Source organism: Pseudorasbora parva, chromosome 19, assembly GCF_024679245.1.
Source record: "Pseudorasbora parva isolate DD20220531a chromosome 19, ASM2467924v1, whole genome shotgun sequence".
Taxonomy (NCBI): domain Eukaryota; kingdom Metazoa; phylum Chordata; class Actinopteri; order Cypriniformes; family Gobionidae; genus Pseudorasbora; species Pseudorasbora parva.
The window spans coordinates 40,844,253-40,863,938 of NC_090190.1; the positions used below are offsets into that span (position 1 = coordinate 40,844,253).

General features: G+C 42.0%; 1 protein-coding gene across 1 annotated transcript in view; it reads right to left on the bottom strand.

The window, feature by feature from the left end:
- Positions 1 to 17,870, bottom strand: part of trpn1 (transient receptor potential cation channel, subfamily N, member 1) — a 67,350-nt gene extending 49,480 nt beyond the window's left edge. Inside the window, exons 1-3 of the mRNA XM_067426288.1 lie at positions 17,355 to 17,870; positions 15,422 to 15,523; positions 1,575 to 1,670 (exon numbers count right to left, since the gene is read on the bottom strand). Coding sequence (XP_067282389.1) covers positions 1,575 to 1,670; positions 15,422 to 15,523; positions 17,355 to 17,492 — 336 coding nt within the window. The 5' untranslated portion in view covers positions 17,493 to 17,870. The remainder of the gene's footprint in view (positions 1 to 1,574; positions 1,671 to 15,421; positions 15,524 to 17,354) is intronic.
- Between the last annotated feature and the right edge of the window lie 1,816 nt (positions 17,871 to 19,686).

Genomic DNA, 19,686 nt, shown 5'->3' on the forward strand with positions numbered 1-19,686 from the left:
ATCACGACACTGAATTGCAAGTGTTAATCAGCGACCTTTCTATTATTTACACAGATTTTGACATATATAACATACAAAAAAAAGGAGCAGATTTAGAATCGACACCAGGAGGAAATCTGTTATAAGTTATCATTCAGACACAGTAAAATACATCTCAACATTCACAAAGGTTGGTTAAGGAGAAGCATTACTGCATACACATCTGATTTCAATTAATAATTGGTAATTCAGCAATTAAATTATTTAGTTTTTTTTTTTCCAACAACAAAACCTGAGCCAAATATTACATTTCTATAACTGTGATAAGTTGTTGAATTTAACAAAATACTAAAAACTAGTGCTGTCAATCGATTAAAAACTTTAACTAGATTAATCACACATTTTTTCTGTGATTAATCGCAATAAAAAAAGAAATGTTTTTGTACGTTTTTTATATATTTTTTAATATAATAATTTCACAGTTAATCAAATTAATGTAGAAACAACATAAAGACAGTATATTTTAAATACTTGTTTAAATGGCATCTTTTTATGAATGAAGGCCAGTATTACTGATATTAATACAGCTACTGATTTTTTTTAATATATTTTTTTTTACATTTATTATTAGGCTTCAAAAATATAACAGTTTTTAATTTAAGTAAACTTAAAACAATGCTAACATAAACCCATAATAAATGTCATGTTTACTCCTGCCCTTCCTGTCTTAACAGTTAGGAAATATACAGAAATTTAATAAAGTTATCAAAGTTATATGTAGTCTGCACTGCATAAACTATAAATTAAATAGTTAATCCTTATTAAAGCTACAAAAGTTATTTAGTCAAGAGCAGCGAGTCATTTTCTCTGTTCCCTTTGTTCTTTAACTTTACTGACAGGAAGCTTTATTGGCTGCTGCCCCTTTAAGAGCAGACAGACACGCGGATCTCACTGTCTATGGATCGCGCCTCATTCTCTCACAACTCTTTTTGTTCATTTTAGACTTTATATAAATCATTTAAGATTGCTCTTATGAGGATAGTCGTTGAAGATATGCCTTGAAGCAAGTCTAAAATAAAATGTAAGCCAGCCCCTTCTGTCGAGCGCTCAGTGCTCTGAGGTGATGCCGAACGACCGCTGAATGTGTCCGCATCAAACATACGCCGAGACGGAGACGAAAGATCTTTGATTATGTGCCCAGATATGCTAAAGCCCATATTTAAACGAACTAACGCGAACGCAGATAGAATTTTAATCAGAATAGGACACCCGATAGTCTGAAAAAATAATACCTAGTTTGGAAAAAAATAATACCTGAGACCACATTTAACACTTTTAATGGCCTTAAATTTGGCAATTTTGATTTATCACTTTTTAATACTTTTTAAAACCCCGCGGACACCCTGATTAAGCTACAGTTTTTTTTCCTCATGTTTTCTGAAAACAAGACTTTATACTGTATCTTGATTTAAGATATTTAGATATTTGTTCTGGATAAAAAAACACAAATACAGAGAAAGACATTTTTAGAAGAACAGATATGTCAGTGTGGGTTCAATGTGACCACATGAAGATGGGTAAACTGAACATCTTACCCCTCCTGGTACATTAGGATCAGTTTTTCTTGCCAGTAGTTTGACAACCTCATCTTTGGAGTGAGCTGCTGCGATGTGTAATGCTGATCTGCCATCCTGATCAACAAAAACAAGACACAAATTGGATAATTACTACAATGACTGCTATTAAACACATGATTGGGGCTGGTTTTTAGTGGTATTCTGAGTTAAAAGGTCTGTCGGGACACACACACACACACACTATACTGCCAAAACTATTGGGACACGCCTCTAAATCATTGAATTCAGGTGTTCAATCCCTTCATGGCCACAGGTGTATAAATCCAGCACTAGGCCTGCAGACGCTTCTACACACATTAGTGAAAGAATGGGTCGCTCTCAGGAGCTCAGTGAACTCAAGCGTGGGGCCGTGATAGGTTGCTACCTGCGCAATAAGTCCATTCCTGACATTTCCTCACTACTAAATATTCCACGCTCAACTGTTAGTGGGATTATAACAAAGTGGAAGCGATTGGGAACAAAAGCAACTTAGCCAGGAAGTTATAGGCCACTTAAAATCACAGAGCGGGGTCAGCACATGCTGAGGCAAAAAATGAACAGAAGTCACCAACTTTCTGCAAGACCTACAAACTTCTTTGGCCTTCAGATAAGCTCAATAACACGTAGAGAGCTTCATGGAATGGGTTTCAATGGCCGAGCTGCTCATCCAAGCCTTACATCACCAAGAGCAATGCCAATGCTTCATCATACCAAAACATTTTGGACAAGTTCATGCTCCCAAATTTGTGGAAACAGTTTGGGGATGGCCCCTTCCTGTCCCAACATGACTGCGCTCCAGTGCACAAAGCGTCGGTCCATAAAGACATGGATGAGGAGTTTGGTGTGGAGGAACTTGACTGGCCTGCACAGAGTCCTGAGCTCAACCCGATAGAACAGCTTTGGGATGAATTAGAGCGGAGACTGAGAGCCAGGCCTTCTCGTCCAACATCAGTGCCTGACCTCACAAATGAGCTTCTAGAAGAATGGGCAAAAATCCCCATAAACACACTCCTAAACCTTGAGGAAAGCCTTCCCAGAAGAGCTGAAGCTGTCAGAGCTGCAAAGGGGCCGACTCCATATTAAACCCTACGGATTAACAATGGGATGGCATTAAAGGGGTGATGAATTGAGAAATAAACTTTACCTTGAGCTTTTAATGTATAAGGTGTCATGGTAATATAAGAATATCCTGTAAGTTTCAGAGCTGAAAACTTCATTGTTAGTCAAAGAAAAGCTTTTATAGACACCAGGCCCAGAAAATCATCTTGTGCGCATCTTGACGTCATCGTGTTGCGAAACACGCCTCTACAGAATAATAATCAGGTCTTATTCAGTAGCGCCACCCACCGGCTCATGGAGCTGTTCGAATCGCGCTAGCCAGCAGCAATAAACGAAGAAAAGATAGCAAGATATTACGCTTTTCCTGGTTATGGAAGAACACAGTCGCTGCATAAGCTTCTTTCGGATTATAATATTAGGAATGTGTGATACTTCATTTATTTTTAATAAAGTTCCAGCTCACGTGGGGAAGACATGTACGTGTGTTCGCTTCATTTCACTGCAGGATCGTTTGTAAACAAGTCTCAGGTTGAGCTGGATTTGCAGATATATTGAGATTAAAACACAACGCTGTGCCTTCTATATCGGATCCGACAGGAATGGTGCAACACACTTATGTGAGTAAAACGTCTTTTTTATATGTAATAGTAGTCCCGGGGCTGTGTGTTTTCCAGACGGGCTACCAAAACGTACGCCTGTCGGAAGGCCGGTGAATTTGAAATAGTGAAATAATATTCCTTTCTTGATTTGGGTGTGTGTGTGTGCGTGCAGTTCACGCTTATATCCACCGATCGGGTGGCCCAAGTAATACAAAAATAATATTCCAATCAATCGCGGGTGGATGAGAAATAAATCATTTGGTTTGTTTTATAAAGACGTTTATGAGCCCTGTGGTCGAGAGAATCATTCCGAGAATCATGAATTAATTCAAAATTAATGAATGTTGATTAAATGTTTTTGTGCTAAAGTTTTGAAAACAGCATTAAAGACCATACAGCTTTGAACAAACGTTCTATTAAAGTTACTGCAATAATATTAACTGATTTATTTTACCTAAATAAACAACTAACCTTGCCAGAGCGTTCTGAGAGCGTTCCCTGTTAGCTGGATCCAGTGTTTATATCGACCTCATTGCCTTTGTCTCTTCCACTAGAGTTATTTGAAGTCTTTGAAGAAGGTTATAATGCTGCTAGACAGGTAAAGGTTATCCAAGGACAGCTTTGAGTCACTGACACACACACACACACACACACACACACACACACACACACACACACACACACACACACACACACACACACATACACACACACACACACACACACACAGCTGGACGGACATTCCAGCAGGATTGCCAAGAGTTACTGAATGACCAATAATCTCTTAAGCTTTCGAGCAAATAAAGAAAAGGATGTTAGCTGTTGTCCCTTCATATAAATACCAGGCTACAGCTCAAAGCAAGCTGGACACAGTTACTTTGCACCCACAATACCACAGTTCAATATTAATGTTGCGGTTGCCGGTTGGTGAATTTAGATTTATCGTATGTCATTTTTGGTATTGGATACGTCTATGCTACCCTCTCAAAAGAAAACGGCAAGTAAACCATGACTGCAATTTCAGCTGTTTACAGTAGCCGACATGCTAATGCTCCTGTAACGTTATAGTGTGGCAAACCACGAAGAAATCAATTGAAACACAACCCTGTTTGCACTTTTCTATTTGACCATCATTAGTCGAAAACATTCTATCAAATCATGAAATGGAATCTGGATGGAGACACCACCAAATTTCCAAAAGGGTTTCCATTTCCAACCGAACTGTGGCAGCAGCGGTTTGGGATTAGAAACACTGACAGACATCTTTTGTCATTTATTGGAGAAAGCATTTCTCCCGCTTGTCTTCGTGGAACATGGCAATCCCTTAAAACGCAAGTTGACATTGTTCATATGAATTTTAGAAATGAGCTTTATAATAACAATAGCAACTGGCCCAAAAATCTAGCAAGATATATTGGCAGCATTGTCAGGGCCTAATCAGTATAATCCAGTATAAAAAAGTACTAACGTCCCCATGAAATCAATTTTAGAAGAAAATTTTAGAAGGAATATAAATCATAAATGATAAATCATTTACAATAAATGATTTATCTGTTAAAAAAAATAATAATTAAGTCCCCATGAAATCAATTTTAGAAGGAATACTGCAGTATTTATTTTACAATGGTTTATCTGTTTAATTTTTTTTTTTTTATTCACGTGCCCTCATTTTATTTAATCAAAATAACAATCAATGGTTTAACAAAAATATGAGCAGCACAACTGTTTTGAACATTGATAATAATGAGAAATGTTTATTAAAGCTACACTGTGTAACTCTTTTAGTTTATTCTTAGCTAAAAACACTTAGTTCTTTCCAAAATATATGTGCTCATTAATGTATATTTACTTCTTTCAAGTAATAAAGTATTCTCGTACGTTTATAATATGCCATTAAAAATACATACGGGTGAGGGGTTCGAATGCCGGTCGCCATGTTGCCCTCCATCTTGAAAGTACAGTAGCCAAAGAGGGACATACCCATAAATTCAAGCTTCGCCTTTCGCGTTTTAACACTCGATGGCACCGTGTCGAATGTGAAGAGGGGGATTGCCATGTTAATTTAGAATTAGTTAATCAGAATTGAGAGGAACAGAAACTATTATATATATAAAGAGTAGCTTTAAGCATCAAATCTTCATATGAGAATGATTAGTGAAGGATCATGTGACACGAGGCTGGAGTAATGATGATAAATTCAGCTTTGATCACAGGAATAAATGATAGTTTACTATAGGGGTGACCCCTAATAGTCGAAGATTCGATGCATTGATATGCAGGACCGGATTCGACCACTGATCGAATCTTTGCGGGTGTTATGAAACAAGGATTATACCATTTTGGCAATATGGGTGTGCTCAATATTAGTGTTATAAAGACGTGTCGCAGCGCTGAGCGATCGCCCCTTTAAGGGCACTGAGCTTCGCGCGCCGCGCCTTTAAAATTCGAACACTGACGGCGGCATTTGACACCTGTCCGCAGCAATAAATGTATATTTCCCTCAAATCATGAATGTATATACTGATTTCACCCTGTACTACAAGATACACTCATCGTGCAGTGATTCAAAATTGAGCTCGCGCATGGCGCGTAATGTTCACGTCTGCCTGGTGTGAGATCCCTGAGACACGGCGCTGAGCTTCAGTCCGGTGTGAGATCCTGAGACACGGCGCTGAGCTTCAGTCCGGTGTGAGATCCTGAGACACGGCGCTGAGCTTCAGTCTGGTGTGAGATCCTGAGACACGGCGCTGAGCTTCAGTCCGGTGTGAGATCCTGAGACACGGCTCTGAGCTTCAGTCTGGTGTGAGATCCCTGAGACACGGCGCTGAGCTTCAGTCTGGTGTGAGATCCTGAGACACGGCGCTGAGCTTCAGTCTGGTGTGAGATCCTGAGACACGGCGCTGAGCTTCAGTCTGGTGTGAGATCCTGAGACACGGCGCTGAGCTTCAGTCTGGTGTGAGATCCTGAGACACGGCGCTGAGCTTCAGCCCGGTGTGAGATCCTGAGACACGGCGCTGAGCTTCAGTCCGGTGTGAGATCCTGAGACACGGCGCTGAGCTTCAGTCAGGTGTGAGATCCTGAGACACGGCGCTGAGCTTCAGTCTGGTGTGAGATCCTGAGACACGGCGCTGAGCTTCAGTCCGGTGTGAGATCCTGAGACACGGCGCTGAGCTTCAGTCCGGTGTGAGATCCTGAGACACGGCGCTGAGCTTCAGTCTGGTGTGAGATCCTGAGACACGGCGCTGAGCTTCAGTCTGGTGTGAGATCCTGAGACACGGCGCTGAGCTTCAGTCTGGTGTGAGATCCTGAGACACGGCGCTGAGCTTCAGTCCGGTGTGAGATCCTGAGACACGGCGCTGAGCTTCAGTCCGGTGTGAGATCCTGAGACACGGCGCTGAGCTTCAGTCTGGTGTGAGATCCTGAGACACGGCGCTGAGCTTCAGTCTGGTGTGAGATCCTGAGACACGGCGCTGAGCTTCAGTCTGGTGTGAGATCCTGAGACACGGCGCTGAGCTTCAGTCAGGTGTGAGATCCTGAGACACGGCGCTGAGCTTCAGTCCGGTGTGAGATCCTGAGACACGGCGCTGAGCTTCAGTCCGGTGTGAGATCCTGAGACACGGCGCTGAGCTTCAGTCCGGTGTGAGATCCTGAGACACGGCGCTGAGCTTCAGTCCGGTGTGAGATCCTGAGACACGGCGCTGAGCTTCAGTCCGGTGTGAGATCCTGAGACACGGCGCTGAGCTTCAGTCGGGTGTGAGATCCTGAGACACGGCGCTGAGCTTCAGTCCGGTGTGAGATCCCTGAGACACGGCGCTGAGCTTCAGTCTGGTGTGAGATCCTGAGACACGGCGCTGAGCTTCAGTCTGGTGTGAGATCCTGAGACACGGCGCTGAGCTTCAGTCCGGTGTGAGATCCTGAGACACGGCGCTGAGCTTCAGTCGGGTGTGAGATCCTGAGACACGGCGCTGAGCTTCAGTCCGGTGTGAGATCCCTGAGACACGGCGCTGAGCTTCAGTCTGGTGTGAGATCCTGAGACACGGCGCTGAGCTTCAGTCTGGTGTGAGATCCTGAGACACGGCGCTGAGCTTCAGTCTGGTGTGAGATCCTGAGACACGGCGCTGAGCTTCAGTCTGGTGTGAGATCCTGAGACACGGCGCTGAGCTTCAGTCCGGTGTGAGATCCTGAGACACGGCGCTGAGCTTCAGTCTGGTGTGAGATCCTGAGACACGGCGCTGAGCTTCAGTCTGGTGTGAGATCCTGAGACACGGCGCTGAGCTTCAGTCTGGTGTGAGATCCTGAGACACGGCGCTGAGCTTCAGTCTGGTGTGAGATCCTGAGACACGGCGCTGAGCTTCAGTCTGGTGTGAGATCCTGAGACACGGCGCTGAGCTTCAGTCTGGTGTGAGATCCTGAGACACGGCGCTGAGCTTCAGTCTGGTGTGAGATCCTGAGACACGGCGCTGAGCTTCAGTCCGGTGTGAGATCCTGAGACACGGCGCTGAGCTTCAGTCCGGTGTGAGATCCTGAGACACGGCGCTGAGCTTCAGTCTGGTGTGAGATCCTGAGACACGGCGCTGAGCTTCAGTCCGGTGTGAGATCCTGAGACACGGCGCTGAGCTTCAGTCCGGTGTGAGATCCTGAGACACGGCGCTGAGCTTCAGTCTGGTGTGAGATCCTGAGACACGGCGCTGAGCTTCAGTCCGGTGTGAGATCCTGAGACACGGCGCTGAGCTTCAGTCCGGTGTGAGATCCTGAGACACGGCGCTGAGCTTCAGTCCGGTGTGAGATCCTGAGACACGGCGCTGAGCTTCAGTCCGGTGTGAGATCCTGAGACACGGCGCTGAGCTTCAGTCTGGTGTGAGATCCTGAGACACGGCGCTGAGCTTCAGTCCGGTGTGAGATCCTGAGACACGGCGCTGAGCTTCAGTCTGGTGTGAGATCCTGAGACACGGCGCTGAGCTTCAGTCCGGTGTGAGATCCTGAGACACGGCGCTGAGCTTCAGTCTGGTGTGAGATCCTGAGACACGGCGCTGAGCTTCAGTCTGGTGTGAGATCCTGAGACACGGCGCTGAGCTTCAGTCCGGTGTGAGATCCTGAGACACGGCGCTGAGCTTCAGTCCGGTGTGCAACCTCCTTAAGGCACAATCGGCTTGAGAACGTGCATATAAGCACGACTCAAAGTGTTCTTTTCCTCTCTAGGCAGGTATTTTTTTAGGTTATTTATCAAAATGTTCTTTTATATATTTGTGTGATGTTCTGTTTCGATGACGGCTTTTAAATGTTATGAGAGAACGGTTCATTTACGAGTGTGTAGTGTAGCTTTGATCACTTTATTAAAAGTGGTGGCTGTGTGCCGTCTGTAAAGTAAAATAAAAATAGTCTTAGCCTCCTGCTGACTAGTGTCCTGCCCTTCCCAACCCGTTTATACCGTTTATTTTTTTCCGGTCTATGGTTTACACACACACAGATGATTCGACTATCGGTCGACCATAGAGAGATTCGAAAATACTGATTCGAATGTGTAAATCCTTAGTCGGGGACACCCCTAGTTTACTATACATAGTCACAAAAAAAGTTTTTCACGAGATTTATCACTGAAGTGACTGAACATTTATTTATTTTTTCAGACGTCCACATGAGAAACAATTACCGTCCGAATAAGTGTCACTAGTTGATGCCAAACTTATATAAACTAGGTCAAGAAAATGGACTATTATGTTAAAGTATGCACCTCGTACTTTCCTTGGCGTTGAAATGCAGACGTGTTCTCTGTTCTACTTTGGTCTGAACCGCAGCGAGTCAAAGACACCGGATCACCTGAAGAAAGGATACGCGCGCCACACTCCTCCAAACCCCTAAACGCCATGGACACACAGTAAAGAGCATACCAGACACTTTCAACGATGGATGGAAGATATTACACAGAGGGATATTTTAGTGAATCACTTCTGACTAATCCCAGCGAGCTTTCCACTCCTAAACTCCTGCACAACCCGTTTTGACAGGTCAAATGACAGACCTCCCCAATTCAAGATTAATTCACGTGTCGTTCACCACACAACGTCCAAAAGTAGTTTTTCAAAACTGTAGGGTAATTCAATACATGTGATGGGAAACAGACACTGGTCTGAATCCAGACCTCATGGGTTTGGAGAAACTCAAGTACAGACAAACTCACTTTGAAGATTTACACGCCGTCCCAAGTGATGGACGGTGAAACATACCAATGAGCTTTACGAAATAACATCAAAATAAAATGCAGCTCAATGAAGAAGAGCCAAAAAATAATCCGCAAATTATGTTGTGGAAACCCTCAGTCAGAACCCCTAAACCCTGAACAGCTAAACATCCACAACATAGGTCTTTTTTTTGGTAAATTTTACATTGGAATAACATTTTTAATTCTAGTTATTACTGTCCCATGATTCCTTTTGAAATAAATTAGCTGCGGTCAGACTTTTGCATTTATGCGTTTAGCAGATGACTTGCAAAAGAGATTTTCCCAAGCTGAAACTTTCTTATCTACCCATAGGAAATGAGATCTCATTTAAGACAGCAATGAAATTCAATTTGAGAACACATGAAACACATGGACCATTTGCATAAGTTCTCAGATGGTTCTCCTGATAAAAAAGACCAGTGTGTAGCAGACAGACGAAGATTTAGAAAGTTTAATCCAATAATCCAATACAGGGCAGAGAGGACACACCGAATGTGACTGTGACCTAACGGAGAATAGTGATGTTCGGTTCATGAACGAATCGTTTTTTCGAGCCGGTTTTCAGCAAGTAAATAATTATAATAATTCATTACATTTATATAGCGCTTTTCTAGGCACCCAAAGCGCTTTACATTGAAGGGGGAATCTCCTCAACCACCACCAATGTGCAGCACCACCTGGATGATGCGACGGCAGCCATATTGCGCCAGAACGCTCACCACACACCAGCTGATTGGTGGAGAGGAGACCGAGTGATGAAGCCAATCAGGAGAGGGGGATTATTAGGAGGCCATGATGGACTGAGGCCAGTGGGCAAATTTGGCCAGGATGCCGGGGTTACACCCCTACTCTTTATCGAAAGACATTCTGGGATTTTTAATGACCACAGAGAGTCAGGACCTCGGTTTAACGTCTCATTCGAAGGATGGTGCTCTTTGTCAGTATAGCGTCCCCATCTCTATACTGGGGCGTTACGCCGCATTCACACGGGGCGTAGGCGTTAACGCTTCCCATTTACTTTGAATGGGTGACATCATCCGTTGCCGAACTGAATTGTGGGTTCCGCCGCGGCGCTTCACTCGCGTTGCAAGCGGCAGAAGTTGAAGAATTCTCAACTTTTCAAGCGCCAGCGCAGGCATCATCCAATCAGATCGCCGTATGCAAATATCCTACAGCAGACAATAGCCAATTGCGTTCATTACTGCTCCGTGAACCATCCAGACCATAGACCGTTAAAAATCCAGACGCAGCTCCTGGACCACTACGTGATATTCTTCCCGCTGTCGGCGCTTTTTCGGGATTTAATGTACTTAACAGCTTCGTGCACCTGTGCAGTGCGCTGACAACAACTACACGGGCAATCGCACTCGCACATACAACCAAAAATGGCGCTTTTTTGTGTTTTGGTCCAAGCGGCAAGTTAATGTGATTGGCTGTTGTCACTATGACGATCGCGTCAGCACCCAGCTTCAGCCACGCCCTCCGTCAAGCGTTAACGCCTACGCCCCGTGTGAATGCGGCGTTATGACCCACACAGACCACAGGATGAGCGCCCCCTGCTGGCCTCACTAACACCTCTACCAGCAGCTCCTGGTTTTCCCAGTTGGTCTCCCATCCAGGTACTGGCCAGGCTCAGCCCTGCTTAGCTTCAGTGGGAAACCAGTCTTGGGCTACAGGGTGATATGGCTGCTGGCTGCAGTAACCAGTTCAGCTGGTTCATTAATCAAACTAAGGTGCGTTTCCCAAAAGCACCGTTAGCCAACTATGGTCACAAGTGCCATCGTTATCAGCATAGTTCATCGTGTCTGTGTTTCCCCGAAACCATCATTCCAACAAACATTCACAAACAGCGTCGCAAACTTGTGTGGTGCAAATGACAGCTCTCGAGCTGTGGTTAGAAGATGAGTTTCTTGTTGGCATGACATGTGGACTTAATAAGTCCTTATCTTGAGGAAAATAAGCATTTGATACAATCTATATCTTTTATTTTGTCAAGAGATTTAAAACACAGTTTTTGAAGAGTGCTCAACTGCAAATAAAACACAATAACTGAGAAAAATAAGAATTAGTCCTCAAGTGCAATGTCCGTAATTTATAGCAAAAAATATAGCATGAATTCGATCTCAAAATAATTAACAAAAAGCAGTTATTACTCCACCACCAGCATTACATCATTAACCAACGTGGTTAAACGACAGATTTGCAACAATACGTTATACAAATATACATATAAGATATACAAAAAAAATACAATATACTTTAAAAAAACAACAATGAAATCATCGTTTCTCTGAAATCTAGACGCACCCTAGCGGCAGCAAATCTTATCTACCGCGAGGGTCGTCTAGCAACTCTCAATACCCTTCTGAGCTGTAAACGCCAAACTCTTGCCGGGCCAATCACATCGTGTATAGAGGCGGTGGGCGGGGCCATAATGACGACGGCCGAGTTGCGTTTGCGTGCTTCTAGTAAACACAGAAACTGGCGAACGGCGGTCTTTCGAATCAGCTTTGACCGCGACTCTGGAAGACTTGGAGTTAAGCTTTTCTCTGAGAAAAGAACAAAGAACGGCACTGAAGTCATTCTTAAGAAGGGAAGATGTGTTCGGAGTTTAGCCGACCGGATACGGCGAATGTTTAATCTGTCAGCGAGCTCTGCTTCACCTTCGTTGCTCTGGTTGGTGTAGCGCTATCCTATCGCGTGCAGAGGGAGTTTGAAAGACAACCGTTTATCCGCCCCTCAGATTGAGCCGTCAATGGTGAGTTTCCAGACCAAACATCTTGATGTGGGTCCGGCTTGTCAGGCTATCGTTTCTCTGCAATACGGTAAGAAACGAAACTGAATGTGGAGGATTTTACCTGTGATGATGATTGACAGGGCAGTTTAAACGGTGACGGGATGCACGTAACTAAGCAACAGAGTCCATTAAAGATGATGAAGTAGTATGTCCCAAAGCTTGCATATTCTTCTGCTACACACTCAAAAGTGGTCTTTTAGGTTGTAGTATTAGGCAAATTGGGACGCAGCATTAGTCTTTAATTACTGCTCTCCCAAGATGTTCAGGATGAGGGTGAAGAAGGTGCCTGGATTCAACCTCTGGACTAGATAGACAGACAGAAAACATCCTCCACAGAAAACAGCATTGGGGATCACCTTAGAGGGACTATTTTTAGGATTTGTTTTAAAATTTTAATTTAGTTATTATTGGACACAAAACATATATGTAAATTTAATAAAGAAAAATGCGAATTTTGTCTGAGAAATAAAAGGATAATTTAATAATTTGTATGTTTGTCTGACCCCAAACTTCTGAATGATAGTGTATATTTAAAATTAAAATAAATACATTTTTAAATGGATTTTGAATGTGCTTTATGACAATTTGCTTGTGATTTTCCTCATTAATAAAAGCATCTGCTTTTTAAAATTAATCATTTTAAAAGTGAATGTAAGTCACAAGGTGTTCTCTTAGAAACACGAAAATGTGTTATGAGTCGAGTCTCATGTGTTTCACACAAGATTTGCTGCCTATGCAGAGCAATCAAAATCAATTATGAGATTACAATACAATAATGATAATGACTTAGAAGGAAGCTGCCTATTTAGGTAATGATAGCAATTTTACACTAAAGAAAAACTGTTCGTCCTTCATAAAACTACAGTATTAGCCCTCGGATCCTGTTTTTGAAAGAAGTCTCTTCTGCTCGCCAAGCCTGCATTGATCTGTTCAAAATAAGTATAAGTTCAGTAAAATTGAGACATTTTATTTCAATGTGAATTATTCTATGTGAATATACAGTAAAGTGTAATTTATTCCTGTGATCAAAGCTGAATTTATCATCATTACTCCAGTCTTCAGAGTCACATGATCCTTCACTAATCATTCTCAGATGAGGATCTGATGATCAACACACAGTTATGATTATTATCTGTTGAAAACAGGCTCATAATGTGAACAGGTGGAAACTGTGATACATTTTATTTTTCAGAATGCTTTAACTTAAAGCTACATTGTGTAACTTTTTTAGTTTATTCTGAGCTAAAATCACTTAGTTCTTTCAAAAATATATGTGCTCATTAATGTATATTTACTTTTTTCAAGTAATAAAGTATTCTCGTAATTTTATAATATACCACTGAAAATACATACGTGTTGAGGGTTCGGATGGCGGTCGGCATGTTGCTCCTCCATCTTGAAAGTACAGTAGCCAAAGAGGGACATACCCGTAAATTCAAGCTTCGCTTTTCGCGTTTTAACACTCGATGGCACCGTGTCGAATGTGAAGAGGAGGATTGCTTGAGGCTGCTATATGATGATGGAGGATCACTCTTAAGCCCCTTTCACACTGCACGTCGGACCCGCAATATTCCCGGAACATTGCCGGGTCGCCTTCTGTGTGAAAGTAACCACGTCCCGGAATTGATTACCGAATTCGACCCGGGTCGGGGACCTTAACATTGCGGGATATGTATCAGAGTCGCCAAGGAAGCGGAAAAGAGAATTAAGACGGACAGGCAACGGGCAAATCAACAAGACAAAAGTAAATATTGGAGTGGCCTTTCCAAGATGGAAAGAGCTCATGAGGAGCAACGATTTTACAAAGAACGCCGACGTTTCCTGCTTTCTTCTCGACAGGTAATATTAATTCAGCCTATTTGTGTATATTGGAAGTTTTATTGTTGCTTGGCTAATTATATCATGGTGTGCTGTGCATAACACTAGAACGACGTCTAGGATAGTTTTCCTCGCGTCAATGATGAAAAAGTATTGTTTACCTTATAACATAAATCCGTGTTCTATGACGGATAACATGAGATTAATATTTTAATTGCATTATAATTTGTTTGCCTTACGCTAGTGATGTCGTACAATATACAGAATAACGACAGCACTGATAAAAGTTACTTTACTAAGATTAGCTTGCATTCGTCTGGGAACCTGATAGCTGATGTTAGCAATGAAATGGTTAAAAATAACGAAAACGTAAAACTATTATTCATTTTACATAGATTAATTTGATCATAGATCATTTGGTAAATTAAATAACTGCAAATTATAATAGTTTCCAAAAATTACCGCATCACTTGAGCTGAAGCAACACTCACCGAAGAGGTCGAACTGGAAGCCATGACTAAATCAGCCACCGTAGGAGTTAAAACGAAATCAGAATTGAGAGGAACAGAAACTATTATTCTCTGGATGGTCATATACCTTTTCACCACTAGATGGGGGAAAATATCACACAGTGGAGCTTTAAAAAAGAAGTTCAAAAGAACAGCATTTTCTTTTCTTTTAAGTAGAATATTTTGTAACATTATAAATGTCTTTAGTGTCACTTTTGATTAATCAGTGCTTGATGAATAAAAGTATTCATTTCTTCCTCAACTTTTGTACTTTTGTAGGAATAACAGGAACAAAAAACATATTTTATACATTTTGGGAGACTAGCACAAGTCGGGCAGGCGGACTCTCTCGCTCATTCACTCTCACAATAATGTCATTTTCTCCAGGCAGTTCTGTCAACTTTTCCTGTCAGATCCAACTTACGGGTCACAGTTGATCCGAGCACTTTTAAACACCCACAGAGGGACAATTATTCACTGAGGCGTTCACCGAGCTGTAAAACCCACAGCAGATACTGACACCGACATACTAGAGAGCAGATGTTTCATGACTCCATAAAAAATAAATAAGATAGTAAAAGTGATTTGAGCAAACCCCAAAACAAGTGCTAAAGTAGGAGAGGTTTGCTGATACGATGTATTGGAGCCATATCTACAGACCAGAATGTCAACCACACTTGTTCTACAATAAGCTTGTACGCCATCGAACCGCTTCCATTAAAAGTTTAATAGCGCTACTAATGAACAACATCTGCGTGGAGTGGCGGGTGCTGGTGTTCTCACGGTTATTCAAGACTCGATTCCAGACGGTGGGAAACTCCTACCTTTGTTTTGTCGCTTGGATTGACCCCCAGTTCCAGCAGCCTGTCAACGACAGACAGACGGCTCTCTCTCACCGCGAGCATCAGCAGGCTCAAGCCAGACTCCTGAGGGGGAACATGGACATATATCATCAGGATGCACAGCCAGTATTTCACTGATGCAGTAGTGAGCTCATATTCAGACCTCAAATGCATGTGCGCTTTACACGGGAGGGAAAACCATACAAATGCCGAACATACAGATGCAAAAAGTTCATTGAAACGTTTTTTTGAACATTGCATAAGCACAGAATTGTACTGCACAGAGATGTGTCTGTGAAAGAAAAATATCCTTATTTAACAAGTAAAATAAAATATTATAAAGAGAAATATCTGGCTTCCTGCGGACTGCCGTCTGTATTCAACTTACGGCAAAAGCGTAACTGGTGCATGAGGATGTCAGACGTAGCGTAACCGTTTTGAAATGCGAGAGGCATTACTTTTGCTGTGCAAGTCGAATACAGAAGCTAGAGATTTACTTTATAACGTTTTAAACATGGATATTTTTCGTACACAAACCCCTTGCTTTGCTTCAGAAGGCCTATATCAAACCCCGGAGCTGTTTGGAGCAGTTATATGATGGATAGATTCACTTTTATGATGGACAGATGCACTTTTATGATGGATAGATGCACTTTTTTGTCTTCACATTTTGTGCTGACATTCACTGCCATTATAAAGCTTGGAAGAGCCAGGACTTTTATTAATATAACTCAAATTGTATTTGTCTGAAAGAAGAATGTCACCTATAATGACTAGGGAATAAATCATGGGATAATTTTCATTTTTGGGTGAACTAACCCTTTAATCTAAACTTAACAACTACGATTTAGTCCAAGATTAACATGTCTTCCAGTTCGACCTCGTTCATGAGTGCCATCGAGTGTTAAAACGCGAAAGGCAAAGCTTGAATTTACGGGTATGTCCCTCTTTGGCTACTGTACTTTCAAGATGGAGGGCCAACATGGCGACCGGCATTCGAACCCCTCACCCGTATGTATTTTCAATGGCATATTATAAACTTACAAGAATACTTTATTACTTTAAAGAAGTAAATATATATTAATGAACACATATATTTTTGAAAGAACTAAGTGTTTTTAGCTAAGAATAAATTAAAAAAGTTACACAGGTTAGCTTTAAGCAGTAATTAGGAATTTATGGAGGCAAAAGTCATAGTTAATAGTGAGAACTGGACCCTAATCTAAAGTGTGACCTTATAATTAATTACAGCACTGCAATTACCTATAAAATGTTGGTATTTACTATAAAACAGCAAATACCAGAATATTTATGAAAATATAAACAACATGTACAACCAAATAAATCGAATACACTATAATCTAATCTAAATATTTAAAATCTTAACTTAAAATGTTGATTAAAATTATTATTTTTAACATTGCATAAGCACAGAACTGGTACCGAAGTTAACATTAAATCATAAAACATAACCTTTTATTTTTGATTAAAAAAAACATAAATTATGTTTTTGACAAATCATCAGAAGATCTGTATTTCAGACCGTTAATGAATTACTGCATATTAGTTTATTGTTTATTAAATTATATATAATAACAACACTGCATTTACGTAAGATATGTTGGTATTTATTACAAAACAGCAATTACCAGAGTAGATATGATAATATAAACAAAATGCACAACTAAAATCTACTATGTATATTTTAATAGAAATAAATGCAGGCTTGATGAGCACAAGAGACTTCTTTCAAAACATTAAAAATAGTAATGTTTCCAAACTTCAGATTTTGAAGAGGTATTCATGTGGTATATCGTTTATAAATGTCAATAATAAAGTGTACTCTACACTATAATGCAGGCATGGTGCATTTTAAAGCATGCAATATTAAAACAGCATCCTCTGTGCATCTCACCTCGTCGAACTGAAGGATGTCCGGGTCCCCCTTTTCTAAAGCCTTTAGTTTCTGTTCCAGTGCCATCCATTCCCCCCTGAGGGCCAAAGGCATCAGGCGCTGGGGGGCCCCTGAGACCCCAGAGCTTTCCGACATCATATAAGAGCTCTCGATCACCTCAGATGAATGAAACGGGTCTGTAAACACCTCAAGAGAAGCATGTCCGTTTATAAGATCAGATGAAGACGGACAGATGTGTGTGTGTGTGTGTGTGCGTGTGGTGCGAGTGCAGGTGCGGGTCTAACGGTTCCTCCCTCTTGGTAGGAGGGATAAAGCGAACATTCCTCCGAGTCCGACTGTCTGCGGTGGGTTAAAGTTAGCAAACTCCGCCTTCAGTTCCTTCTGTTACCGTGGATTCAACAGAAAACACCACTGAAAGTGGTGAGAGCCCGAATAATAAAGAGCTCAAGCCTCTGTTGTGTTGTCGTTTACCTCAGAATCAACATCTACTTTGATAAAATGATTAGCTAACCTCTATTTTACGGTGAAATCGGATCCTTCTAAGTGGAAAAGTATTTTTATTTGATCATATCCTTTTAGAATGTACGCAAAAAAAGAAAGAAGGGGGGAAAAGGTAGGGAAAAAACTGTTAGCGATGCGGTTTTTTTTAAAATGGCACCATGTGACGTGTCATTGACCAATCAAATTAGGCTACTTAATTTACTTTAATGTATTAATTGATTATACCGAGGAAATTAATATAGACTTTCAAAGCTATTCTTTTCTTGTCAGAAATTAAAGTTTTTTTAACAGATATAATAATAATAATAATAATAATACTAATAATAATAATAGATTTAATTTATAACGCACTTTTCATTCCAAAGAAACTCAAAGTGCAACAATAAAAAAATAACAAAAATGAATAAAAAATAAAAATAAAGACAAATACAAACAAACAACTCATAAAAACCTTTCTGAACAGAAAAGTCTTCAGTTCAGCTTTAAACTGGTCCAGGCTCTGTACTGCTCTCAGCTAGCTCACTGGGAAGGTGGTTCCAAAGCCGCGGTTCAGCCGAGCAGAAAGCTTGATCTCCCATCCCATCCCATCACACACACACACACACACGTACGAAGCCTGGTGGTGGGAACTTGAGGAAGCAGGCCTGAAGGTCTGAGGGTGCAGGTAGAGGATTTGTGATGAGTTCCTGTAGATATGGAGGTGCATGTCCGGTGATGCATTTATGTGTGAGCAGGAGGATTTTGTAGTCGATCCGGGATGAAACAGGAAGCCAGTGCAGGATAAGTGTAGGATGGGAGTTAGGCCTATGTGATCATATTTACGAACTCTCATAAGGACTTGTGGCATAAGTTGCTAGGCAACGTGGGGGAGAGGACGCTGGCGTCGTCTGTTCGCCGCTTCTCCACCCACAAATGATCATGTTAATGTACTATTAGATTTAGATTTTATTTTATTTCCTTATGTTTGTGACTTGTCTAACAGTCAGAGCTACAATTGGGGCTGTTGCTGATTGCTGGCAGCCACTGAGAGGACGTTGTTCCTCGTTTCGCCGTTTTCCACCGCTTCTAATGTTTACGTTTGAATTGCTGCGGTTGGTTGGTTCTGGTTTGGTGGACATTTGATGTTTCTCGTCGCGACTGCTCACTGGTGGTCTCCCTTGGGCTTAAGCTGCATGGTGGCTGAAGTTTGCACCGGGCTAGCGTCATCTGGGCCATCGTAATCGGCGTCCGGCATGATGTTGGGATGTTCCGCTTCTCGGCTGCGCCGCTGTTCCGTCCTGCATTGCGGCCGTGGAGCGGCTTGGACTTCTGCGCCGACCCCGGTGTGTCCACAGAAGTGCCCGAAAAAAATGTTCTGCCTCCTGCATGGTGCTGCGGCGATCCCCATCGTTTGAATCGTCATGAAGACCCATCATCTGGTCTTCAGCTGTCCTTCCTCGGCGATGTCATCGGGACACTGCCGCTGGGAGAAATCTGAAACATGGAGTGGACCACAGTGTGCTGCGGAGCTAACAGAGACTTCCACCATCAGCTGTTTTCTGTTCACCATCAGCTCTGTTTCTGTTCACCATCAGCTCTGTTTTCTGTTCTGTTTTTTTTGTGTTGGTTGATTGTTTGTAGTATTCTATATTTTTACTTGTTATTCATTTTTTGTTGTTATCCCCCCCCCCCCCCTTTGTTGCACTTTGAGATTCTTCGGAATGAAAAGTGCATTATAAATAAAATCTATTATTATTATTATATATTGAAGCATCTGGATATTTCTGCCAGAAATCCCACTGAAGAGTCCGTTGCAGTAGTCCAGCCTGGTGGAGACAAAGGCATGAACAAG